This window comes from Salmo salar, chromosome 22, assembly GCF_965601325.2.
Source record: "Salmo salar chromosome 22, fSalSal1, whole genome shotgun sequence".
Lineage (NCBI taxonomy): Eukaryota > Metazoa > Chordata > Actinopteri > Salmoniformes > Salmonidae > Salmo > Salmo salar.
Window position 1 is genome coordinate 8345545 of NC_138312.1, and position 12468 is coordinate 8358012.

A 12468-nucleotide genomic window follows, 5' to 3' on the forward strand; every position below is an offset into this window, starting at 1 on the left:
TGATGTTCTGGGTCAAGAAACAAGATGCTTGTGTAACAGTATAGCTTCCGTCCCTCTCCTCACCCCAACCTGGGCTTGAACCAGGGACCCTCTGTACACATCAACAACTGACACCCCACGAAGCATCGTTACCCATCGCGCCACAAAATCCGTGGCCCTTGCACAGTAAGGGGAACAACTACTTCAGGTCTCAGAGCGAGTGACGTCACCCGATTGAAACGCTATTAGCGCGCACCACCGCTAACTAACTAGCCATTTCACATCGGTTACCCTTGCTGCACAGGAATGGGGCAACCATGCTGATCAGAGGCTGAGCAACACTGATCTGAAGTTGAGCTAAAACTGATTTTGACAAATTATGATTTACGACTTCGGACACCGACGATCTGGAGGATTTGTGACTATTTACATGCATCAAACATTTGGCTCTATCTTTTATCAACCCTGGGAAAAGAGCATCTGAAAGAGGACATTCTCTGCAACATTTAGATAAGGAAAACTGTACTTACTGTACTGTATATGTTTACTGTACATACTGTAAAAGAACCTAGTGACAAATTCCGCTACTTCTCAGGCTGCCTTTGGGGAGTTTTGACACCAAGGGTTTGTATGTTTCTGATAGCATTTAGCGACTTTTCCCACTGAATTCTGCCGCGAACGAGCGTGGGAAAAGCTGTCTGCAACAGAAGTCACAGCGAAGTCACAGCAATGTCACAGCATGAGTGGAGGGGGTGGGAGATGGGACAAAAACGCTATGACGGGTACTGCAGCTGTGCCGCAGCAAGACAAATTGGTGGTGTGACATTGTCATGGCAATGGCAAAACGTCATCTAGCGACTTCTAGCAACAAATCAAGGCGCCAATAGCGATGCTGACTGAGGAATAGTTGGCAACATTGAACGCCTCGTCAAAGAGATCGCATTTATTCTGGGAGACCGCAAAATAGAACTTCTATATTCAAGACAGGAGAAGTGAATTGTTTCAGATGATAATAAAACACTTTTCTTTTAGTTACTTTTTTCTCAACTTGTTTCTAATCCTTTCTAGCTCGACAAACTAGATTACACAGAGTAGCTAGCTAGCAAGCCAAATAGCTTTGAAGCCATTATTGTGCATCTTCCATTATTTAACTATGTAAGTGGTACATGTTTTACTTCTGTAAACAGGGCAGAGGAAAGCAACATTCACCACCACAGAAATGCTGTTTAGATTGATATTCATACTGAATTAAGCACTCAAGGGACCTCATGGGCACCATTACCTTTTCACTTAATTTAAGGATACATTTTACCTTATTATGCTTTGTGCAACTGCTTTAAATGTAAGGACATGTTAATGGAAAAAGGGGAAAATGTACATAAGATGTTTTATGCATTATCTACAGAATAGGGTGCCATTTGGGACGGAGTCTGTATCTTCCCTATGGAGCGATTAAAATCGACTCAGTCCATTCTAAAATAAATATAAGAGAACGGATTTTCACATTGTCTATACATTCTACTTCTATGGTTTGACTTAACATGGTCACCACTCCCTCTAGCTCCTCTGTCATCTCCATACCCACTATACTGCTTATTTTTGTTCATAGTGCTTTGTTTTTTCAGATCAGCAGTAATACAGTTGAAAAGGGAATTTGGAAGGTCACTCAGGGCAACAGAGACACCATCTTAGATTGTTGAATACAGGTACCATTCTTTGGTGGAGGGAGCACTGAGAACTAGCAATGTCCGGCTACTAACTCAGACTAGCATTAGCGCCTTTGCATTCTCATTGGGAACAATGTTTAAACTAGTGCTAGTGTTGGTCAGTGTTAGCGCAACAGCACTCCCATTTGGATCAATGTCAGGATAGCATTAGCGCCTTAGTTTAACATTGTTCCAAATGGGAATGATATCACTAAGGTTGGTCAAAAGTTTGGACACACCTACTCATTCAAGGGTTTTTCTTTATTTTTACTATTTTCTGCATATTATAATAATAGTGAAGATATCAAAACTATGAAACAACACATATGGAATCATGTAGTAAACCCCAAAAAACATCTGGTTTGCCCTTAGTGGGACTATCATTTGTTTTCAACAGGACAATGACCCAAAACACACCTCCAGGCTGTGTAAGGGCTATTTGACCAATGAGATGGATTGCTGCATCAGATGACCTGGCCTCCACAATCACCTCACCTCAACCCAATTGAGATGGTTTGGGTTGCGTTGGACCACATAGGGAAGGAAAAGCAGCCAACAAGTGCTCAACTCAGCATATGTGGGAACTCCTTCAAGACTATTGGAAAAGCATTCCTCATGAAGCTGGTTGAGAGAATGCCAAGAGTGTGCAAAGCTGTCATCAAGGCTACTTTTAAGAATCTCAAATATAAAATATAGTTTAATTTGTTTAACACTTTTTTGGTTACTACATGATTCCATATGTGTTATTTCATAGTTTTGATGTCTTCACTATTATTCTACAATGTAGAAAATAGTAAAAAATTAAGAAAAACCCGTGAATGAGTAGGTGTGTCCAAACTTTTGACTGGTACTGTAAGGCATGACGTATTTGACGAATATCCACAGATCAGATTTGTTGAATGTGCGCCAATCCCGCATCCTTCTGCAATCCCCCAGAGTCTGCTTTCCATTGACATCTTTGCCATATCTACTGTATGATGGTATAAAAGGTCAGCCATTTTGGTAAAGGAGTTGGTCAACCATGGTTTGCCAGTGCTGTGATTAAGATATTGTGTAAAACAATGAATTTGAAGATTATCTGCACTGTACGTTTGTTAGCTAGCTAGCTAGACGTTTTAGAGGAATGATTACCAACATCACATTCAAACAATGCAGTCAATCCCCAGACATACATACACTGGCTGAAATCAGTTTATGATAGGATTTAGACAAATTGCAGGGGACTTTCTGGGAATAACCTTTTCCGTTTTTTCGTTGCTGCAGTCATGGCAGCTGCTTCACATTACAGGCAACAAATAGAACAAGGAGCCAGTTATACAAATATTTGCTACTGGTACATAAAAAGTAATTCTCCAGTAAAACATAAACAAAAGGTCTTTCTTCGAAACTAAGCTAAAGCTGTTTTTATAGCCACATTGGCTAGCTAGCAAAATGAAATAATTTCTATATTCTGGAGACAGTGGAAACACAATGTGAGCTAGCCAACCAAGGCCAGCCCATCCCGGGTTGACTTCAAAGTGCGAGCCGAATTTGAACAAAGAGGTACGCTACAACAGGACTTGCTCTTGGTTTGCGCCATTTCTATTGAAAAAAAATTCCCTTACTTTCCCAAAAAACAGATGTTCCAACCTGTAAATGAGAGAGAGGCCTATTAGACTGGTTTTCAGGGCTGCCAACTTTTGAAGAATGTTTGGAGTGAGATTTTCTATGTGAATTTCATTCCATGACACAACTGCTGGACTTGACGTCCCCCCCCCCCAGGACTATTTTACTTTTTTAAAGCTAATTTCTTGCAATTCTACGTGTTTTGACATGGCTTAGGCCAGGGTAAAACATTTTTTTTTATGATAATAAATAAATAAAACACAGGACAGGTGTATTCACGATGCCTTACATTAAATGAACACTCAAAATTTGATGACTTTGTTACTTTGAGATTTTTGGGGGGGCATTACATTTAAAGTATGCTAATATTTTAAATATTTTTTTAGGTGGTTTGACACTTTATTCAGATAGTAATGAGATCGGGAGACAGGGAAATGCTAGAAACAGTGGAAGGTTGGAAGCAGGGATTGAGCCTTGTTGTGTTATCACTAAAGCAAGGCTCTGCACAGGATCTTTTAATATTAATGGTTGAGGGCAGTCGGTAACTAATTCATAGATCGCAGTCTCCTTGTCCATAGACTGCTTTCAAGGTAAGGACACAAACATTTTGTAATTTGGGCAATGTCGCAAATTTAAAACAGGGCTAATTTCACATAAATCACCCAACCTTGAAGAAAAATGGAATGAATATCAGTATTCAGGTGGTTTATTCCTACTAGTTGAAGATCCTGGCCATGATCTTACTCTACATAGGAAAAAATATGATGCGTTTATGAGTTGAGTCCCCCTACCATCTCTGCCTAGCATGTGCACAATAGTAAAATCACAATGTATTTTTGATTCCTGGAGCATTTCATGTCCATTGCTTATTTCTATGACTTATTTAAAACATTCCATGAATCACTGCAAAAATACGTCGCCTCGTATAACTCATTTTCAAAAGACACAAGGAGGCATGTCAGATTTCAAATATGTGATTACATGGGCAAAATTGGGAAGAAGTGTAATAATAAAATAAGTGTGGTGAATAACAGTAGTTTTCTTGCTGCCAAGCACAGTAACTACCCTATATTTTAGCCCATTGTTAAGAATGAGAGTTGTTCCTCTGATCAGGCTAAATAAAGTAAATAGATAATAAAAATCTCTTGAAGACAAGATGCCATAAATCTGCCCTCACACCCTAACTCAATTATTTTCTAGAATAAAACGTACAATTTTGGGTTTACAATGTTTGACAAAATTATTTTAATAGTTACAAATCAAGTCACCCTACCAAACTTCCCTGCTAAAACATACTGTAGGTCTGTCTGCTGGCTTTTCATTGTCACAGCCTAAATGCCAATCAACAAACAAGGGGACTAATGCAAGTGTGGATTAAATCGACTTTAGTACATGCTGTCAAAAGGCTGCATTCTGCAATAGGGACGGGAGTAACATCAACCTAATTTTGTTGCCAACATTGTACAAAAAACAGTGCTGTGGCAAGACACGACAATGATAGAGGCTCTGCATGTGATGTACAATTGTAGGCGCAGACGCTCGAACTTCAAAACGATTTGGAGCACAGTTGAAAAGAATGCGCAGACAATACAATGGACTAATTAGAAAAATAAAAGCAGTACTTTTCAATGTGTGAGATATGAGGTATGCATTGAGAGTGTGACAAGATGGTCAAATGTGTGTGTCTCACGGCCAATGTGTGAGAGTTGGCAGCACCGGGTTGGATTTATCCCTGACCACAAAACAGTTTCTGTCATTTTCTGCCCATTCTGGAACTTTTAGGGTTTATGCCATAGCCCTCTAGTAATTTAGTAGGATCTCTATGGCTGTTGCAGCCTCATTAAGGAGCTGTGACACTTCCATGACACGTACAGTGCCTTGAAAAAATATTCATCCCCTTTTGCGTTTTTCCTATTTTGTTGCATTACAACCTGTAATTTAAATTGATATTTATTTGGATTTCATGTAATGGCCATGCACACAATAATCCAAATTGGTGAAGTGAAATTCAAAAAATAACTTTATAACTTTAAAATTATAAAAAATAAAAAATGGAAAAGTGGTGTGTGCATATGTATTCACCCCCTTTGCTATGAAGCCCCTAAATAAGATCTGGAGCCACCAATTACCTTCAGAAGTCACATAATTAGTTAGATTGAGCACAAGTGGACTTTATTTAAGTGTCACATGATCTGTCACATGATCTCAGTGTATATATACACCTGTTCTGAAAGACCCGAGTCTGCAACACCACTAAGCAAGGGGCACCACCAAGCAAGTGGCACCATGAAGACCAATGAGCTCTCCAAACAGGTCAGGGTCAAAGTTGTGGAGAAGTACAGATCAGAGTTGGGTTATAAAAAAATATCCAAAACTATGAACATCCCACAGAGCACCATTAAATCCGTGATACATTTTTTTAAAGAATATGGCACCACAACAAACCTGCCAAGAGAGGGCCGCCCACCAAAACTCACAGACCAGGCAAGGAGGGCATTAATCAGAGAGGCAACAAAGAGACCAAAGATAACCCTGAAGGAGCTGCAAAGCTCCACATTGGAGATTGGAGTATCTGGCCATAGGACCACTTTAAGCCATACACTCCACAGAGCTGGGCTTTACAGAAAAGTGGCCAGAAAAAAGCAATTGCTTAAAGAAAAAAATAAAGGCATGTGGGAGACTCCCCAAATATATGGAAGAAGGTACTCTGGTCAGGTGAGACAAAAATTGAGCTTTTTGGCCATCAAGGAAAACGCTATGTCTGGCGCAAACCCAACACCTTTCATCACCCCAAGAATACTATCCCCACAGTGAAGCATGGTGGTGGCAGCATCATGCTGTGGGAATGTTTTTCATCGGCAGGGACTGGGAAACTGGTCAGAATTTAAGGATTGATGGATGGCGCTAAATACAGGGAAATTCTTGAGGGAAACCTGTTTCAGTCTTCCAGAGATTTGAGACTGGGACAGAGGTTCACCTTCCAGCAGGACAATGACCCTAAGCATACTGCTAAAGCAACGCTCGAGTGGTTTAAGGGGAAACATTTAAATGTCTTGGAATGGCATAGTCAAAGCCGAGACCTCAATCCAATTGAGGATCTGTGGTATGACTTAAAGATTGCTGAACACCAGCGGAACCCATCCAACTTGAAGGAGCTGGAGCAGTTTTGCCTTGAAGAATGGGCAGAAATCCCAGTGGCCTGATGTGCCAAGCTTTTAGAGACATACCCCAAGAGACTTGCAGCTGTAATTGCTGCAAAAGGTGGCTCTACAAAGTATTGACTTGGGGGGGGAGTCATTTCAGTTTTTTGTCTTATTTGTTTGTTTCACAATAAAAAATATTTTGCATCTTCAAAGTGGTAGGCATGTTGTGTAAATTAAATTATAACCCCCCCCCCCAAAACAAAATTTGAATTCTAGGTTGTAAGGCAACAAAATAGGACAAATGCCAAGGGGGGTGAACACACAGGAGGTAGAGGAGAATGACGGAGAGAGTGAGATCTGAAAAGCTTGGTATTGTGAATGCTGGGTATCTTAATGTCATGTCTGTGGTGGTGAAGAGGAGAGGGAATGGGATGAAGAAAGGTTTGGTAATGTAGAAGGCAGCAGGGTGGTGGTGATGAATGAAGAAAGGGTTGGTAGAAAAAGAAGGGGACAGGGTGGGTGGTGGTGGTGGTGTAGAGGAGAGAGAAGGGAATGAATATAGGCTTTTTAGAGAAATAAGGGAACAGGGTGGGTGGTGGTGGTAAGTTGGAATGCAAGGAGAGATAGGCAGGAAGGACAGAAGGGATGCAAGTCCTCTGCTAGTTCTATATCTGCTGCTTTAATGGAGGGAGGCATGAAAGACACATGGACCAGAGTGAGAGAGAAATAGAGAGAGAGAATATAGAAAGACATTGTGGTTCATTTAGAGCCCCTGTTGAAGGAAGAGGCTGGGGAAGGAGGAGAGAAGGATGAGAGAAACATGATAAGAAATCCCTGTGTTAGTTTGTTTGGTGCCACATGGGGTTACTATAGGGGGTATGTATATTGTGCATATGTTTGTAAATGTGTGTGTTTGGAGAGTGTGTGTGCATGCATTGCTGTGTTTGTGTACGTGAGTGTGTGTGTGGTCTCTCTCACTGTACCGGCTTTGTTACTGTACATATTGCTAGTCAGTGACTAGTCTACTGGTCCTTTTAACAGCTGTACTGTAACGTTATTGTCCCCCAGTCAGTTTGATACAAGGTCAGTCAGACGGCTGGGTTTTAATTAAAGCCCATTTAGTCACACATTACGATTAGCTGTAGCAGCTTTTATTACAGCCAGAGCTGCACAAAGCATCAATATAATCCACTATTGATTCCTTCATCTCGGTCTGTCATTTCTTCTCGCTTTCTCTTTGTCTCTCTCTCTCTCTCCATCTCTCCCTGTATGTTTCTCTCTATGTCCCTTCTCTGTATTTATTTCCCTATCCTCTCCCCCATCTATTTCTCTTCTTCTCCTCTCTCCCTCCCTACCGCTCCTCTTTCTCTGTCTGTCTCTATATGTCTCTCACATCAGTGTCAGATCTAGCCTAGTACTGAGAGCCATATAAATGACAAAGATTACAGAGCCTAGAGATGACAGAGCTTAGATATCACATAGATATAATCTGTCGTGCCATAGCTCAGTGGAGCCCAGTGGAGAGCCTGTAGAAGCTGAGGACAGCCAGAAGAGATAGGAGAGCCAAGGGGACCATTCAGCCTCCTCTCATCATCTCACTGTGTCATTTCATTAGATACACACCGTTCCACTGATATATCACACACGTCCAAGGCTACAGTGACAACTAGCCTAGGTGGTTAAGAGCGTTGGGCCAGTAACCGAAGGGTCGCTGGTTGGAATCCCCGAGCCGGCAAGGTGGAACAATCTGTCTTTCTGCCCTTGAGCAAGGCAGTTAACCCCCCAACAACACCTGCTCCCAAGGTGCCAATGACATGGATGTCAATTAAGGCTGCCCCCACACCTCTCTGATTCAAAGAGGTTGGGTTAAATGCGGAATACACATTTCGCTTAAATGCATTCAGTTGTGTCCACTATTAGGGTAAAGGTGGCCGCATACATCGGTTCGGTAGGCACCTAGCAGAACTCAGCCAAGCGAACGTCTGTGCTCGCATACTCCCTGAAGACATTCGCTTGAAAAATGAGAAAAAAACTGCAATATTACTGTTGTTTGTACCTCTTGGGCCACCGTAGCAACAACATAGCCAGAAACAATTCCTCAAAAGACTAAATTAATCAAAGATGTATCAGGAACTCTGTCATGTATTTTGACATTGTGGCCGAAGAGGTCTTAGTCTTAATTTACATTTACATTTAAGTCATTTAGCAGACGCTCTTATCCAGAGCGACTTACAAATCTAACTATGATGTTTGGTGCAGTATTTCGCAGTATTTCTCAAGTGAAAAAATGTGCTTGAAAACTAGTCGTCTCTCACTCCATGACAACAAACACTTCATGTTCCCACTCCTAAAAGGTGTAATACTGTTGACCAATCACCTACGAAGGGGCGTAGACTTCGGCTACCGAACTTTGACTTGCCTCAAGAATTTGTTTTGTGTGACTGGGAAGCATACGGTAAGCTTAAGAGAATGTGAATCTGTGTATACGGATAAATCAGCCCCATCCCATTCTAATAGCTGAACAGGGACACTACATCCTTTGTTGCTTCACTAAACGCTTATAAAGGTTATAAACATCAACTGTCTTTCAGCTAGTTTGAAAGTCTCCCAGACAACTCCAAGGATGTTCTGTGCTGTATGTCCCGTTTGTCTCCTTTATGGATCCCATGTGCTTAAATAAGTAAGTGCTTCACTTTGTGACCCGTAGACCCAAGGACCCAAGGATATGTATGTATTCCATCATTCTGATCTGTGAAATCTGTCTGAACATTTTGGCCTCAAGTCAACTATAACTTTCTGCATACATCTAAAGTGAGTACTGTAGCTAGAAACCTTATTCACACTGTATCTACAATCAGACAGTCGGGCAGTAACAGACTAACACTGAATACAGTGTCAACATGATGAGCTATTAAGGATGTCTTAGAAGCAATGATAAGCGGTAATATCTCCGTTATAAATCAGCTATAAGCAATGATATGATTAGTCTAGGGTATTCCAATCTTACCCTCCTACAAGGTCTGGAGTACTGCTGGTTTGCTGTTCTAACTGACAAATATAATTGCACCCACCTGGTGTCCCAGGTCTAAATCAGTCCCTAATTTAGATGTAAACAATGAAAAAAAGCAGTGGGACTGGCTTCAAGGTCCAGATTTGAATTTGAGGGGTATAGGCAGTTGTAAGAGTAAGCAGCAGTGCTATGATATTTATATGATATTCTGTGCCGTAACAGTGATGGTAATCTAAGAAGGTAGATTTGTGCTTTCTCTGCAGTTACATACAGTACAGTATAAAGATATACAGTGACAGGTAACAGTTATTGGAGAATTATGCTTAAGTTGTAGTAGTGACAAGGCAGTCAAAAGGAATATCAGAAGGTAGTGGTGCTCACAGTCTACAGTCTACTTTTTAGTGATAGTATTGTCATAAGATAATAGTAGCTCTACTTACTCTACAGTTTCCCAGCTCCTCTGCAGATAGAATTATGCTGCCACATTTCTTCCCAGCTATCCCCCTGTAGAAAACAGAGAAAGAAAGAGAGAGGACAACACATGGTTACGTTTAGCCAGGTGCAGGTGTAGAGGTGTCTGTACAGTAGAGGTGCCAAGTTCCAGTCCTCCAGGGCCAGAGTGTCTGGATCTGTTGGCACATATTAATCAGGAAATGTCAATTACCTCGAGATGAAACACACCTGGTTGTCCAGGTCAGAATGAGACACTGATTTGCATGTGCCAGAATCGGCACGCTACTCTGTCCATGGTGCTGAACCCAACCAGAGCGCAAGGTTGAGAGTTGTTGTCCGTGGTGCTGGATAGAGTTCTCCTCTCTACCTCTCTTTTTAAACACCATCTGCCACCCTTCAGCAGTGCCTGCAGCTGTTCTTTCTCTCCGTTTAGGAGACATAATAACTGGACAGATTAATGTTATGATCCATATGATTCGTTTTATTCTAATGCCCTCCAACGAGCGTGTTATGAATGTCATAATTTCAGTTTTTACAGTTTTACAGATCAGTGAACAAAGCCGCCACCAGCCAAATATGGTAATATAGAAAGAGAGAGATGGAGAGAGAGCGAGAGGATAACTTAGGAAGATGACAGACAGAGAGGAGAGGAGAGGTGGAGAAACACCTGAGGCTGAGTGAAAAGCACCTTCTGATTTCTCACGCTCTCTTTGTTTTTCTCTCACTTTCTCTCTCTCTCTGTCTTTCTCCCCTCCCCCCTCTCTCTAGCGACTGTGTGTATAAGAGCCTCGGACCAGCCCTCATTAAAACCCATCATGGATCCATCGTGCCTCTACCAGACACTACAGGCTGCTTCTCCAATATCCCATAATTCCTCTGACCTTTGTAATAACCCAGCCGTGAGAGTTACAGCTGCCATTAAAGTGAGTTGTTAGTTTGTGCTGTTCATTATGCACTAGAGGGAAGTGGTGTGTGTGTGTGCGCGCGCGCGTGTGTGCTTTAGTGTGCGTTTGTGTGTGTGATGTCTCTCTGTTTGACCAGAGAGTTTAATGACACCGGCGTGGATGTCTGCTAATTTGCTCATTCATCAATGGACGTGTGTCACGAGAGGAGGGGGCTGTAGCTTAACAATGTGACAAGGACTGAGAATGGGTGAGGTGGCAGGGCAGGGTTTGTGTGTGTGCGTGTGTGTCATTCCCCAATATCCTTATCCATCTCTCGCTTTGCCTCAACTTCTCTCCCAATATCCCCTCCCTCCTAGATGGTGAAGATGATGTTCCAGCATGAAGCTCGTTGGTGCTGGTTGGAGGACAAAAAGGCAGTGGTCCCTAAGGATCCCTTCAGAGCTACACTGCCAGGTCACTCAATGAGAGGAGAGGGTCAGGGAATGGATTTATTTATTCATTTAGGGCCCAATTCAGACTAAGGAAATGCGCACTTCTCAGTGATTGGTATTCAGACTTACCTTATGTAGGTACGTAATGGGCTTTGCAGATGGGATTTCCTTGCATGGGCTGAATAAATTGAATTCAACTCTGAAAACCCTCCCACTTGCTGCCCAAAATAATTTATTGTGGTGTTTTAATTCAATAGGGTTTTCAGTACATTTATCTAAATCCATCCCTTTAAATTTGGTGTACCTTTAATTTTATTAAGCCATGTAAATCAGTGGAGGCTGCTGAGTGGAGGACGGTTCATAATAATGGCTGGAGCAGAGTGAATGGAATGATATCAAACACATGGAAACTATTTGTTTGATGTATTTGATACCATTCCACTGACTCCGCTCCAGCCATTACCACGAGCTCGTCCTCACCAATTAAGGTGCCACCAACAACCTGTGATGTACGTACACATATGTCTCCTTTTCAGCACCAATGGGTAGATTTTAAAATACTCTGATCGTGTAGATTATTTAGGGTTAGAAAAGTATGTATGAATCACACATAAACAGGGTTGGAGAGCCTCTAAACAGTAAATATATTGATTAATAAAAAATACAGTAGTTTGATTCATCCTGAAACTTGCCATATTCAATTGATCAAACCATTAAATATTGGAATGTGAGAAAAGTGGACAATAGGTTGAACAATACTCCTATAAATCTTCCCTAATCCTCACTAATCAAGGAACTGTGATGACAGCATTCCAGTCATCGTGAACTGTGAGCCAGGCTCCAGGTTTAAACTTCTATGTATGGTCTGCCTTCCACAATGATTCAAATACTGTTATGGCACAACTTCTAATACGTTAGCCTAACATGATCCACTATTGCTAGCGATCCTCAGGAACAACCGCATAGACCTGACAGAGGAAAGAAAGGTAAACAGGGCTCTAACTCCTCTAGCTCCACAATGAAATAGGGTGCAGGCCAGGCAGCAGGCTGTTAGCCAGCCTGCCAGCTTAGTGGAGTATCTGGAGTATTTCTCTTGTCTTATCCGGTGTCCTGTGTGTATTTAAATATGCTCTCTCTAATTCTCTCTTTCTCTCTTTCTGTCTTTCTCTCGGAGGACCTGAGCCCTAGGACCATGCCTCAGGACTACCTGGTATGATGACTCCTTGCTGTCCCCAG

General features: G+C 41.8%; 1 protein-coding gene across 2 annotated transcripts in view; it reads right to left on the reverse strand.

The window, feature by feature from the left end:
• The window catches only part of LOC106582685 (copine-5), a 197548-nt gene that overhangs the window by 62874 nt on the left and 122206 nt on the right, over positions 1-12468 (reverse strand). For both annotated transcript variants that reach the window (XM_014165981.3, XM_014165982.3), the window contains one exon: positions 9884-9947. In XM_014165981.3, coding sequence (XP_014021456.1) covers positions 9884-9947 — 64 coding nt within the window. The remainder of the gene's footprint in view (positions 1-9883; positions 9948-12468) is intronic.